The sequence below is a fragment of the Squalius cephalus genome, assembly GCF_949319135.1.
Source record: "Squalius cephalus genome assembly, chromosome: 5".
NCBI classification, from domain to species: domain Eukaryota; kingdom Metazoa; phylum Chordata; class Actinopteri; order Cypriniformes; family Leuciscidae; genus Squalius; species Squalius cephalus.
The window spans coordinates 4,361,346-4,377,224 of NC_137126.1; the positions used below are offsets into that span (position 1 = coordinate 4,361,346).

General features: G+C 39.6%; 1 protein-coding gene across 1 annotated transcript; it reads right to left on the bottom strand.

The window, feature by feature from the left end:
• Nucleotides 1–690: 690 nt before the first annotated feature.
• On the bottom strand, nucleotides 691–6,505 carry selenom (selenoprotein M). Its single transcript, XM_079872529.1, has 5 exons — nucleotides 6,307–6,505; nucleotides 5,088–5,123; nucleotides 4,917–4,951; nucleotides 3,424–3,502; nucleotides 691–1,362 (listed from the first exon to the last, which is right to left on the bottom strand). Exons 1-5 carry the CDS (start codon nucleotides 6,403–6,405, stop codon nucleotides 1,147–1,149), a joined length of 465 nt encoding a protein of 154 aa, XP_079728655.1. The 5' UTR covers nucleotides 6,406–6,505; the 3' UTR covers nucleotides 691–1,146.
• Nucleotides 6,506–15,879: the final 9,374 nt, after the last annotated feature.

A 15,879-nucleotide genomic window follows, 5' to 3' on the forward strand; every position in this document is an offset into this window, starting at 1 on the left:
TAGGATTCTTTGATGAATAAAAAATTTAAAGAATAGCATTCAAAATAGAAATCTTTTCCAGCAATATAAATCTTTACTATCACTTTTTTTTTTAAATCAATTTAACACATTCTTGCTGAATATAATTCATTTCTTTCAAAAAAAGGAAAGAAAAAAATTACTGAACTTTTGAACGGTAGTGTATTATTGTTACAAAAGATTAATATTTTAAATAAATGCGGATTAGCTTTTTATTCTTCAAAGAATCTTGAAAAAATTATCACTGGTTATTAAAAATATTAAGCAGCACAACTGTTTGCAACATTGATAATAAATCAACATATTAGAATGATTTCTGAAGGATGTGACACGGAAGACTGGAGTAATGATGCTGAAAACACAGCTTTGATCACAGGAATAAATCATATTTTACAGTATATTAAAATAGAAAACCATTATTTTAAATTGTAATATTTTACAATATTGTTTTTTTTTTCTGTATTTTTGATCAAATTAAATACAGCCTTTTTGAACATAAGAGACTTCTTTCAAAAACATTAAAAATAGTAATGTTTCCAAACTTTTAAACAGTACAGTGTATATGCATATATGTGTATATGTATGTGTATATGTATATGTATATGTATATATGTGTGTGTGTGTGTGTGTGTGTGTGTATTTCTATTGTATAATAATCAAAAACCACTCATTCGCTATGATATTTAAAGCCTTTATTTTCTCAGTGGTGTGTTTCTGCTCCCACAGTCTGTGTGAAGGCCTGGTCTCTGCCCATGAGAACTCAGATCATCAGTCCTCAGCCAGTCTCAGGCTTTTACAGCTGTGGACATCATTATCGTCCCTCTGGGCAGAGATCAGCTCATGTACAGTACAGTGAGAGCGCTCACTGCCACAAACATCAACTACTACTCGCACACAAGCTCGCACTTACTCTGACCTTCTAAATGCAGATTTAATCACTAAATCAGTGTCTGAACTGAATAATGCCACTTAAATCGAGTTGCTGAATCTGTGGTGAACTATTTTTAAGCAATAATGTGGCCACATTTAACAAGAGAGACTTTGGCTCGGTTTTAGTTCTCATGGTAATCGTAAATCAGCCAGGTCTCACAATGTTGACATCCCACACCATGGCTCTTATGTAAGGGGTTACAGATCTGTGTGCTGGGAATCCACATCTGACTGGTGTGTGTCAGTCTCAGTGGGCGGACTGGTGGACTGCTGGCCCTCAAACGGACTGTCTTTGGCTGGAGAGAAGCGAAACTCCTCGGGCACTTGATCTTCGGGATTCTCTTTTTTATAAAAGCCCAGTTCGGCCAAGAGTTTGTGTATCTCAGTGCGAGTCATTTCAGATAATGGGATTCTCTGGAAGAGAAATACACAGCATCATTTATCAGTGAGATGCATGGGTTATGAAGACAGGTGCTTCATAACAATAAATGTTAAAAGACATCAAATTTGTGAAGGATGAATCTATGCATCTTTTGCCCCCTCTAGAGGTTAAAAAATAAAACTGCATGAGTCTTGAGGGTTTTATGTGCATCTCTGCGTGGATACATGTGGTTAGACACACTGCTGGACTGGACATCTTAAATAACGTTATTTTTGCTTCACAACTGGTGATTTAAAGTTGGTTTGCCGATTTTAATGATATATGATAATATTTTTTTCTCGTTCGTTGTGACAAACACGGGTGAATGACGTAGCCTACAGCAGATTCCCGCGAAATCCGTCCCGACAGCTCTAAAATTAAATATAAATTATTATAGGCTTATCAAAGTGTATATGGTAAAAGCCATAGTTTGAAAGATGCAATTCTTGCACTACTCGTTATTTTTTAATTTAGAAAAGTTACATCATCCACCTTATTTTGCAACGCGGATGGCAAATTAATTAGAAGAAGAATAAAGCGCAGTAAAACTGTTTGCAATACAAATCAGTGATCATAATTACAACAATACATAGAAATAATAATGTACGAAATACCCTTTTGAAATATCAAGGAGCATAACGAGCTGTTTTGTAGCCTACAGCTGAAATAATAACTGTAGCGTATAGCGGGACCTGAAGCCTCACATTAAATATAACATTTTTCAATAGATGCTACTTATATTCTTAAATAAATGCTATTTATTTAAGTGTAAGTAGCAACAGATTCTATTTACACTATGTAAAAATAGCAGCCTATATTTTCTTTGCAAAGTGTAAACTGTTGTTAGATGCTATTCACACTTATAAATAGTGGCAGAGAAGCTACTGTTTGTTGTTGTACATTAAACGCTATGCCTATGCAATAATAGGAGAGTGTAAATGATTATATCAATTCTATGCCGCCTTATTAGGACAATAGCCTAAAGCCCTACATCTAACCCTATAAACACTTTATTATTAAAAACACTTTAGACAATTTATTTCCTTTATTCTTTTTATTGAAAATAAATGCCTTTCCTATCTGATGTGTGATGGGAAAAGATGGTAGAGCGAGTTCAGCAAAAGACGGATTCGAACGTCAAAATTCTCTGCTATGCGTCAAATTATCGTCCGAACTTTTTGCACGTTAAAAAATAAGACCAAAAGTTGTCTCAATCACATTCATAGGCCTACACACTGCCTCCGAAACTTCCCTCCATCGTTTTTGGAGGAATTTCGTTTTTCGCATCTGTAGCAAGCATTTTGAGAGGTGTTTTGACAATTCAGAGCCAACGAATACGAAAAAAAAAAAAACGCATACGAAAATTTCGGATCCTTGCACACTGAGTTTACACACTGCCTGCAATACTTTCATCCGTCATAAAATAAAAAAAAAATCGGATCGGGTTCGATTTTCTGCGTTTTTCGCATCCGTAACAAGCATTTTGAAGGGTGTTCATGACCATTCAGAGCCACTGAATGACGAATACGAAAAAACGCATACGAAAATTTCGGACTCAGTGTGCAAGGACCCAGTGACCCTACACTAATACCACTGTTAGAGATCCAGCCTCTTCCGTTATTTTGTGCCAGATGTGAGTGGGCGGAGTTAGTGTAAATAACCTCTGCCAACAAGGTGGGGTATTTGTAGGCTACTTAGTGTAAATAGACACTCCGCTTTAGAAAGGGCTGTGCAAACTCTTACGTGAAAGATAAGGTGGATTGTGTATCTAGACAAGTCGAAATATTTAATTGTCCTTTCTAACGCTAGGATAACTAATAGGTGATGACTACTCCTCCTCATACTAAAGGTGTAAGAAACCTCTAACTGTGCAGCAGACATATCATGCAAGTGGCAGTTCCCAGAACAGGCTTCCGGCACGTTTTTGTGGGTTACACTCAAACTCCAGAGAACAAAGCAAGTGCATGTGGTTTCTCTACACTGGAACAGAACTGATAGTTTGAAATTGCTGAATGATCATTTCAAATTGATGCGCATAGACAAGTTTTACTTACATCTAGTTCTTCATAGTAGTGGTTAAGAAGGACGAGTTCAGGGTCGGCCCCAGGAATGTGCTTCATTACCAGGTTGTGGCTGAACGGGTGAACATTAAGGATGTACTAAACACTTAAAGCTGTCTACAGATATCAGAAATAAGTGCTGAGAATTACACCTGTCTCTGTCACAGCATTAGAGTCTGCAAACAGAAGAAAAACAAAACATGTATTTGCATTCCAGATGAAGAAGGAAAAGATGGAAAGGTGAGGGATTTGGATACGCCACTGAGTATCGGGTGACAATGACCTGAACAACTGAAAGTTAATGGTTTTAAATCTGTAACTCTGTAAAAGATTAGCAGAACAGAAGGTAAGCTGATCCTCTGTGGCCTGGAGAGATGCGTGTTGTAGCTTGAGAACTGAGGTAAGAGCTGCCGGAAACACAGGAAACTGAAAGATGAGGAGGGAGTGGAAACAGTGCCAGACAAAAGGCTGGAAAAAGATCGCTACATTTTAGTATGAAAGATGTTGTTTTCTAGGTTATATATATTCTAGGTAAAACATAAGTTATGTACAACATTGTGGAGACTCAATATTATGAATACTGTATATGAATGTATAAATAAAACATGAATAAATGGATAAAAGATCAAATAAATTAAATTAAAAATTGTTTATTAAGGAGGCACTTGTATTTTTGTGTTACAGTAAATTTCTAGAAACGACAATTCAAAATATGAAAGAATGAATCATACATTTTTTTTGGGGGGGGGGGGAATCACTTTACAAATTGACAAATAAATAGATTAAATTATGTAACGTTTAATATGTAGTTAAATGTATCATAAAACAGAACATAAATAATTTTAAAAGCAACTTTTATTGCAATAAAAAAGCATTTATTAATTACTTTGCCAATTCTGTTTAAAATATGTGGAAGCAACAAATCAATGTCCCCGAATTAGAAGAAACGTTCACTAAAAATATGATTATTTTATTGTTATATATAAAACAACATTTTTAAATATGTTCATTTAAATGGTCAAATTGTAATGTGATTTAGGGGCTATTTACACGACACCGTTTTCAACTAAAAAACATTTTGGCCGTTCATTTCCTACACGACAGCGATGTTTTGGGCGCCTGAAAATGCACATTTTTGAAAACAATATCGTTATCGTCTCAATGTAAAACTACAAAAACACAAATTAGTGAAAACAGTGACATCATGTGCATGTGTATTACACATTCAGTCTATAGGCATGTAGTGTTTTTTTTCCTTCGAAGTGACATCGCCATCTACTGGCCTGGCAGCAGAATACAGCGTTTTTAGTTGTTTTCTTGGATCCGTGTGAATGGGGATCGTTTTGACAACACTGTCGTCTATACGCGAAAAATGTTTCTGTTTTTAGCAAACCTTTGTCATGTAAACATACCCTTATTTTAATTTTTATTGGGAATCTTGAGCTCCATAACTGATTGTCTGGTCATATGGTGATTATAAAGGATACTAAAGAGGAATGTCCTGGGTCACAAAGGCCTTGACCTGCAATGAATTGAGAGGAGAGAGAAGAATATAATTCCGCATAACCAGGTGAGTTGATGTTAAGTTTTTAGTAATACTTCTTCATTATTATTATTTTGTCTACAGAAAATATTTAAGTCAATATAGCAGTACTTACCTCCCTCAGCCTATTCAGCTGTCATCCACCACACGTCTGAAGGGGAAAGTTGAAAAAAATATATATATATATATAGAAATTATTAAAATATACTTCTGGCCACTAAGTGTTGAATAAAACTAATTTGATCAGCCACGATTGCTGACATTTACTACAACAGCACTGGGACTTCTCATTGTCTGCGTTCAAGATTTTAGTGGATTTTAGCTAATTTTAACATGATTTCCACTCACACACATGCAAACTTGATGCTTTGGCTAATTGGCTTACAAAGAAATAAAAAAATTACCAACAGCACAATTAAGAGTAATATTGCTGTTGTACAAAACTTTAATAAACAAGAAGTTAGAGTAACTTACATTTTAGACACAATATTATCAAGAAAGTCAAAGCCGAATTAGGCGTCATGCATCTCTGAATAACACACAGTGTTTCATTCCTGAATGATTTACAGATTTTGAACAAATAGTTGAGTGAATAATTCACTGACTCAAATAGACAATCATTTGTCGCCACCTACTGGTGTAATGTGTAATCTGCAGTAAGAGTCACTGAAAACTCCCTACCACTAATACAGACTGAAAATCTGGAACACAAAATGAAAACAGTGAAAAGTCTTATGTTGTAGTAGTGTATGTCAGCACTCAGCCAATCAAATTCAAAGACCAGGATTTTTGTATATTGTTTTTCTAAGGATTTGTGGTATTTTTATAAGGGGATTCGATTAAGTCTATCTCAGGTGAAAACCTGACTTTTATTTTGACACGTGAATATTATACAGACCTATATTTTGACATTCAATTTGAACTAATGAATGCGGCAGCAAAACACTGTCGATTTAATTTTAGTATCGTTCAGTAAAACAGTGTGCATTGACCCAGAAACGAACACGTCTGCTTATAAATAATTATTAAAGACTAAAAAAACTGAGATAAAATGAGTCATTATGAATCTCTTATTGTTCACAAGTAAGACATGACATTTGCAAATTATATGTCCTGAATGTTTCCCTTACTCTAGGGATTACACGTTCATGAAAAACATTGCGTTGAAACGTCGGAGCTTTGCTAATTAAAACAAATGACTAGGTTCACAAGCAGGATAAAAGTGTCTTCAGGTAAATTCTCATTTGTTGTTCTGTTTACAAGCCGAATGTCTTGATTCTGAACGCATTCATCACCCGTCCAGAGATTAAAGCTGAATGAAATGCTTTGCTCACCTCCACTCTGGCCTTCGCAAGACCATTGAGTTTTTTGGTGTCCACTTCATATGATAAGATGAAGGATGGAAGCAGGGCAGTGAAGATTACCGTCCACATGCTGAAGATGAAGATGATGCTCGAGCTGAAGCTTCTGTCTGTCTCTCAGAGACTCTCCACACCGACTCTGCCACGTCACGGAGCTCATATTTCTCTCTTTCTCTTTTTTCCTGCTGTTTTTGAAGGGAACATCTATCGCTATCTAGAGGCAGAGAGAGAAATTCCCCATAAGGGTGAAATGGGACTACGGATTTGGTGGTAAAATGATAAAAATTCAGTGTTTGGCTTTGGTTTGTGTGACAGTATATCATTTGTTCTGGTTTGCAGAGGCGAACAGGCAAAATGAATCAATGAGGCCCTTCTAAAAGAGTTTTTTATTAATATATCTTTGTTACCAAGAGATGTAATTAGAAAAAGTAGTCAAAACACAACAGAACATAAATGGTTAATTGTTTACAACATTAAAGTGCTTATGTTTTAATTAACAAAATGTCAATCTTCATCAAGATACAATATAGTTCTCAAGATAGAGTAGCCTACATACATCTTCATATTTATAATGGATTGTCACCTTAAAAACTCTGCTTACGAGCCTTATCTACAGCAAATGCTGTCACTATGTCCTCCATATCCAAAGACCTTCATATGTTCTGTTGGAAATTAGTGGCAGTGCTGAGAGCCTCTCTTGGTTCATTGTTGGTTGTCATCTCGGTTTGTATGGGTTTTCATTAAAATCATCATACAGAAAAGTTACAGAAGAAATTCTCATACATGCATACACTTCACGTATTTAGAAAATATATAATACACTAAATATACATTTAATATATTAAAATGTGTTGGAGTATTTTACACGTGAAATCAAATAAAATAAAAATTTTTATTTATTTGTGTGCTCTTCTTTCTTACATTTTTAGTCTTTATTCAAAATATCTTCCTCTCCTTCCTGTTATGGCATCTCTGATGACGTACATTTTTCTTGTTCGAGAAACCATTTCACATCACAAATAGGGAAGAAAATACCATCGCAATTTCAGTTTCATGCCTACTTTTAGTCATATACAGCGTTACAGGTTTAATCTGGCCGAGGTTTCAGTAGCATTTCTGTGAGTTGGTGATTTCAAATGGAATCTACCCTAAAATGTTTGAGAAATAATTGTGTTGATGAATAAGCAAAAACTGAAATTCCCCAGCTACCTGATCTGAATTTATAGTTGATTATGCAAATCATCCTAAAAAAAAAATCATAAAAAGATGTAAAGTCATATAATGTGAAACAAAAACTTTTCACAGTAACCGTGCAACACTGTAGGAGAAGTCTTGTTTTTGACTAGATGCTTCTTTAGACTAACATCTGTAGTGGTGTTTTAAATAGCAGTTTCGTGTCAGGCGAACAGACCCCATGCCTGTGTCATTAAAGGAGTATTCTGGGTTCACGATGCCTGAACATCTCTCAAATACAAGGATGCTTCGAAACAGCCTTCCCTTTCCTTATAGAACCTCTTATCCTATCGACTGTAATTACATTCAACAGCTGTAGTTGCTAATACCTTGTGTTCATTTATTTCATTTTATCCATTTGAATCATTGTACAAAGAATGGCTCAACATTACACACTGTCCAGGCGATCATAAAGTCTGCATGAAATGCAGTTGTGACTGACTTTACTATCACATGGTGACTGTGAGTAAAATTCTCTGAGTGAAATCCATCAGTTGTTCATTGGATTGGTAAAAGTGAGAGCTACATCCTTTTCTATACATAGTTAAATGTTAAAATAGAGAACCTTATTTTGAAATGTTGAGAAACTTACTGGGTTTAATACATTCATATTCTGTAGTGAACAGCAGTGTCTCTGTTAGTGTAAAAGCTGGCTTAAGTCTACGGTGCACCAGAGTGTGAAATGCTGCCTGTAGAAGACACTGTATCTAACCAGTGGCGGTTTCAGCTTACATAACCGCTCTTACAAATGCACAAACATCTCACATTAGCATTAAAATTGCTCACTTTCCACAGCTATATAGTACCAAGTACACTACAGTAATATGTCATAAACTGTTGTAATCAAAAACTGTTCAACCCCCATTGCAAATCAGGCTTATCGGCAAAATTTACAGACTTTCAGCTGTTTGCAATGAACAAATCAAACAAAAGTCATTGAAATAGCTCAACACAACAAATGTTTCAAGTGGACAGGCGTTTGGAACGGTCAAAAATACAAGATAAGGCATCGGGAACCCCGACTATAAGAAAGGGAAAACTCAAAACGACCGAAAAAAAGTGCCCAACGAGCCTGCTTGGAGTTGAGTCGTTTAGCTGATCTGATATATTCGAGATTCTTATGGCCAGTCCAGATGATAAAAGGTACCCCCGAACCCTCTAGCCAATGACGCCATTCCTCCAACACTAACTTGACTGCCAGCATCTCTCTGTTACCAATATCATAATTACGTTCGGCAGACAATAAACGATGAGAGAAAAACGTGCAAGGATGCATCTTGTTATCCATGGATGAGTGCTGGGAGTAGAGCCCTGCACGGGCCAAAAACTCCAGCCCTAACCCGGCCCTGGCCCGTGGTGTTCAAGCCCTACCCGGCCCCAGCCCGACAACGGCTGCAATTTTTTCAGCCCGAACCTGACCCGACCCGACCCGACCCGAGACCAACATCAATATCACTTTAAAGGGATAGTTCACTTTGAAATTAAATTTGGTATGTTTTAGCTTACCTCAAGGGCATCCAAGATGTAGGTGTCTTTTTTTCAAACCGTTCTTGTCTGACAGTCATATCATGCAGGTCTATGGTCACGGTCTCAAAGAGCATGCACAGAGTCCAAATTAAACAATTCCCCATCGTAAGTACACATTGATGGCCTAAGACACGAAACGAGCGGTTTGTGTGAGAAAACGAACAGTATTTATATCGTTTTTACCTCTTATAACACACCCACGTCCAAGTGATCTGAGGGCGCGGGCGCTTCCTGCTGTGTGACGTGTACGCAGACTGGTGCATAGATATATATACACTAGATGTCACATTAAAGACATTCGTTCCAATGAACTGCCGTAGCCAAGGCGACATCTAGTGTATATATCTATGCACCAGTCTGCGCACACGTCACACACCAGGATGCGTGCGCGCCCTCAGATCACTTGGACATGGTTGTGTTATAAGAGGTAAAAACGATATAAATACTGTTCGTTTTCTCACACAAACCGCTCGTTTCGTGTCTTAGGCCATCAATGTGTACTTACGATGGGGAATTGTTTAATTTGGACGATGGGGAATTGTTTTAATTTGGACTCTGTGCATGCTCTTTGAGGCCGTGACCATAGACCTGCATGATATGACTGTCAGACAAGAACGGTTTGACCTAAAAATCCCTTTAAGCTCTCTCTGACGCGCACTATTTGATGCACGTTCTCTGATGCGCGCAGTCTCTGCTACACGTGAACACACGCACGGCACATCACACGCTACTGAAAGGTAAACTTTTATTATTGGCCTGAAACATCAACAATCATGCCCACAAATATTGAACAGACTGTCCATTAGAGACAAGCATAAGCATGCAGTAGAGAATATAGCGCTACGGGATCCAACCGCAAAAATAAGTGGGTCATTCTATGAAAATGGTGGCTTTTTGAACAGACAACTTTTTAAAAATGTAATTCTTTTTTTTATACCAAAACTTATAGTCAGATAATAGTAACCTCTTAACATTATAAATCAACTTAAATGACAGCTTAATGTATTTTTATATTTTTACTACATTACATTAAAAAATGCTTGTGCTGCTTTTTTGTCACTGGTGTTACCTATATTTTGGATGACAATTCAGGCTTCCCAGAATGTAATTTGACTATTTAATTTGCATACATAATCAAAGACAGAAAAAGTTAATGTAATATTAAGAAACTGTCTTGATTAGTAATAATTTACTTTAAACAGGCATGTGTAAAGTTCTATTGTGTGACATTTTTCTATTTCTACCATTGTGTTTTTTGTTGTAACATTAGAAATAATTGAGGTTGAGTGATCAAAGTTGAATGATCATATCCTTAAAATGCTTACTAATGAATGCAGCAACAGTTAGGTAGATACAAAAACCATATTCTATGAAACTGTGAACATAGTATGCCAGAAAACCAATATGCCATGTGGCGGTAACACCAGTGACGCAATGTAACACCAGTGACGCAAAGTGAAACCAATGACAAAACATAAGATTATTTCAAAAAAAATTTATACATTTATTATGAAATGCTAACAAGTCTTTATTAATATAATTGTTGAGGCTTTTCTGAAACCTTATGTTGAGAAAAAAGTTAGTGGTGTTATTGATTGTCACTGGTGTTACTGTCATGTCACTGGTGTTACCAGCAGCAACAGTAACACCAGTGACGATAACACCAGTGACAAATCTGCAGACAAAATGGCATATCTAAGATGGCGGCCACAGTAGCTCAAACCACACTTCTTAAATTGTAAATAAATCACTTAATCATGCAATTTGAAAAATTATATTAATACAATTTCCTTTCCCCTTACTATAAACTGTAGAACACCAGTGACACATCTTAAGGCCCCGCATGAAATTATCAAATTATTTATCAAATTGCTAAAAGATGAAGAGAGAGTGCACACTCACCATGTGCTTTTCAAAACAGCCAGGCCTACAATGAACGTTTGACCCAGAAAGAAGTTGGCAAGGATGTTGATTTTTTTTCAAAGTGGTGGTTTTTATAAATTGTAACACCAGTGACATGAAATTGAGGGACAGGTATTCCCTGTAAATTATTTATAATATTTAGTTGATATTTTAGTTTTTTAAGTAGTCCACTAAATAACTATACTAATTCCCTTTGTATTATGACATTTAAAGGGGGAGAAAAATATATTTTTTAACTCAAAATATGTCACTAAACCACGACTCCTGACCCGAGGGACAAGCCAATTTCATGGTACTGACCGTGTTCTACAATATATATATAAAATGGTTTGCAATATAACTGTCTTACATATGTTTTATTAACAATAAAACACTTCAATTAAAACAAAAAATATATATTTTGTGTCATTATCTGACACTTTTAAGTGTTTTTCCTGGTGGTTGAGGCCGGGACAGGAAAGCCACCATTTTCGTAGAATGACCCAAGTAGCTAAATAAACGGCCTATCTTTCTTTGCTTTTAAGTAACTGAAGAACAATGTTCAAAACAATGTTAAAAAATGAAGAACTCTTCGCCAACTGGCTAATGTTAAATAATATTAATGAAAAAAAGAAAATCCAACTTCTTCCTGATCCTCTGCATGGTCAACTGTCACCTGTTAATGCACGTGAGTGACGCGTGCGTATATGCGTATTGCGTTTGTGTTGCTTAGGCGATGTATAATATTTATAATATAATAAATATAACAATATTTCATGCACATTATGTGACGTGTGCTCTGCACGTACATTATGGGCACAATGGCCCTCATTTATCAAAAGTGCGTACACCAAATTTCCAGCGTACACCTGGCGTACACCCAAAACCACGGTGACTTTGAGATTTATCAATATGGACGTTGGCGTACGGCACGCTCAAATCCTACGCCAGCTCAGGAGGTGGTGTACGCACGTTTTGAGTGCGGGAATGCGCAGAAAAACAATTCCTAACACCACAAAACGCACTGACAAACTAAAAGATATGATATATTATGACCCACTGTAAAAAAACAACAACATAGTAATTATAAACTTCAGTGTTTATTTTTGTGCAACATGGACTTCAATGTTTAATTTGTGTGATTTTACCAAAGCATTTGATTTGTAGGCATATGTATTCCTTAAGTTGCGAGCCTGTGCGCTTTACCTGACGTTTCAAGCCTTGTTTATACTTTCGCCTGGCTCCGCAGCGCGAGTCTGCGCAGACTGCGCGCGCACCTCCCCAAACGGACGAGGCGTTTATACTCGACGCGCTCGCCGTTGTACTATTCTTTGAAACGATGGTTAGGCCAGGGTTAGGCCCGGCAGATGTGCTGGGTTTAGTAATGACAGGCTTTCAATGACCAAAAAAATAATTCAGACTGACAAAATAATAAAAATGACATTCTTCTTCTTTTAAATAATAATAATAATAATACAAATAATAATAACGACATTCTTCTTCTAAATAACAATAAGCGTCATTAATAATAAAAATCTAGAAATCAATTTTGTTTCTTTCCACTTCCCTGGTTTCGCTTTCTCTTTCTCAAAGAAGTTTCTCTTCTTTGCCGTCTTCCGTGTGTCCATGGCGTAAAATGAGGGCGTGGGGGGAGCGGAGACTTGAATATATAGGGGCGTGTTATTCTAATGACGATCGTTTTCAGCCGCGGCATTTATCAAGGGCAGGTATTGCGTACACCTGGATTTCAAAGGTACGCACAGCTTCATAAATCAGGCGATGAGAGGAGTGTAAGCATAATCTTACGCCAATATATACGCCCGTTTCTACGCAAGAATGATAAATGAGGGCCAATGAAAGGAGAGAAAATAAGCCCGAGCCCGATCTGTAAAAAAAAAAAAATGTCCCGAGCCCGGCCCGAATGGGCTTAGCGTGTCGGGCCCCGTCGGGTCCCGACGGGCTTGCAGACCTCTAGCTGGGAGAGAACCGCTCCTACACCCCACCTCCGATGCGTCGACCTCCACCACAAACTGACGTGAAGGATCAGGGGCTATCAGAATGGGAGCTGAAACAAAGCGGCTCTTGAGGTTGGAAAATGCAACTTCGGCTGAATCGGACCACCTGAACGTCGTTTTGGTGGAGGTCAAGGCGGTCAGAGGAGCGGCTAGTTGGCTGAAATTGCGAATGAGACGCCGGTAAAAATTGGCGAACCCCAGAAACCTCTGCAGGGCCTTACGGGAATCTGGGGTTGGCCAATCCACCACATCCCTTGTCGGGATCCATGAGCACTCCCTCGGAGGAGATGATATACCCCAAAAATGGAACTGACTGTGCATGGAACGTGCATTTCTCCGCCGTGACAAAAAGCCCATTCTCGAGGAGCCTCTGGAGCACTTACCTGATGTGCTGAACATGTTCCTGGAGAGAAGAGGAAAATGCCATCCAATATGTCATCCAGGTAGACATATGAACTGATGGACCATATCTCTCAGTACGTCATTAACGAGTGCCTGGAAAACCGCAGGGGAGCTAGAAAGACCGAAAGGCATGACAAGATATTCAAAATGCCCCCTGGGGGTATTAAAAGCGGTTTTCCACTCATCCCCCTCCCTTATGTGAACCAAATGATATGCATTGCGCAAGTCCAGTTTTGTGAAGATGGATGCTCCCTGCAACCGCTCGAAGGCCGAAGAAATCAATGGCAAAGGATAGGTATTCTTTACCGTGATGTTGTCCAGCCCTCTGTAATCAATACACAGTCGCAGAGAACCATCCTTTGTCCCCACAAAAAAGAACCCCGTCCCCGCTGGAGAAGATGAAGGACGAATGAACCAGGCTGCTAGAGAAGAAAGTGAGCAGAAAGTGAGTATAACTTGCCTTTAGGCAGAGATGTACCTGGCAGTAGATCTATAGCACAGTCATAGGGACGATGCGGAGGAAGAGAAGCTGCCCGGGACTTACTGAACACTCCCTTCAGGTCGAGGTAACCCTCAGGCATGTTAGACAGATTCACTGGCTCATCCTGTAACAAAGCACAAGACACAGACGAACAGGCAGACACAAGACAAGAGGCATAACACTGATCGCTCCAGGCCGAGATGGAGCTGTCGCCCCAGTCAATCCTGGGGTTGTGCTGAATCAACCAAGGGTGGTCCAGAACTGTGGAGGCTGATGGAGATTCAGTGAGTAGGAATGACAACTGATTCCCAGACGTGACGAGGGTGATCAGACCGGTGGTGAAAGTAATGGCAGGAGGTTCTTGTCCGTTAAGTACATTGACAGAGATCAGGTGGGTGAGTGGAATTATAGGAATCTGGAGGTGTTGTGCCAGGGTGTAGCCCATAAAATTGCCTTCTGCTCCTGAATCCAGAGGAGCCTGACAATGATGAACTACGTTTGCCCATTGCAGTCTTACCGGGAGGAGAGTAATCGATGAGGATTCTTCCACGGCTAGTCCGCCCGACAGTAACCTCAGTCCTACTGCCGGGCTTGGTCTTTTACTGGGCAGTTCCCCAGAAAGTGTCTAGTTCCGCCACAGTAAAGGCAAAGTCCTTTCGCCCTCCGCCGTTCTCTCTCCTCCCGGGAAAGCCGAGCTCTACCCACCTGCATGGGTTAGTGATCGAACGTGGGGCTGACCGCATTGCTGATACTGGCAGTGCAATACTCAGTGCAGACTCGAGTCTGACGTACACATTGGTCCTGACACTGTAGACGCACGTCCACGCACTAAGCCAACTCGATCAGTCCCTCGAGACTCGTTGGAAGTTCCAATGTGAAGATCTCTTTCTGAATGTGGTCAGCCAACCCATGCAGGAACATGTCCCACTGTGCATCCTCGTTCCATTTGCACTCGGCCACCAATGTCCGGAACTTGATGGAATAGTCGGAGACGGGTCTGTTGTCCTGGCGAAGGTTGGCGAGCACTTGGGCCGCCTCACGACCCGCCACCGCGCGATCAAAGACCCGCCTCATCTCCTCAGAGAGTGCTTGGAACGAGGAACAGCACGGATGTTGGTTCTCCCACATCGCCGTTCCCCATTAAGCCGCGCACCCCGACAGTAACGTCATGACCAAAGCCACCTTGGACTGTTCAGTGGAAAACGTCAGTGGCTGGAGAGAAAATAATAAAGAACATTTAGGTAAAAATGCTCTGCAATAGTTGGGCTCACCACCGTGTAGACTTCAGGTGTGGGAAGGCGCGGCTCATGCTGACAGCCGGTGTTCGTAGGAGCAGGGGGAACACACGGTGGGGCTGGCACAGTGGGAGCTCTCAGTTGTCGGAGTTGATTGGTGAGCTCGAACACCTGCGCTACCAAGGCCTGTACTGTGTGACCCATAGCCACCATCTGCTCCTCCTGTCGATCCATGCGTGAATTACCTTCACTGAATCCATGACAGTGGTCAGGTCATTCTGTCAGGAAGCTGAAGCGGATTCAGTAGCGAGTGAAGGTAACAGGCAGGTAACAGAGGCACAAGGCAGCGCAGGGACGCAATGGGCAAAACCGATCCTCCGTTGGTCACCGCAGGAACGACCAGGCATCCAGGGGCAGAACTCCAAACAGGAAACGAAGACGAGAAACCAGAGAACACGAACAGGACCAGGACACAACCACAAGAGAACCAAATGATCTGACAGGACAGAATACACAGACATTAAATAGCTAAGCTGACGAGCCGCAGCTGGAGCTAATGATCAGCACAATCAGCAGACACACCCACAAGGACACACACAGGGAAAGAGAATGAGTAAATGAATCCATGAACCGTGACAGGTTCAGAAAAACACTTGAGTGACTGCAAAAGACCTGCAGGAAGACTTGGCAACAGCCACTGAGGTTTCAGCTTGCACAGTAAGGCGCGTACTTTCAATGCCAGACCTCCAAG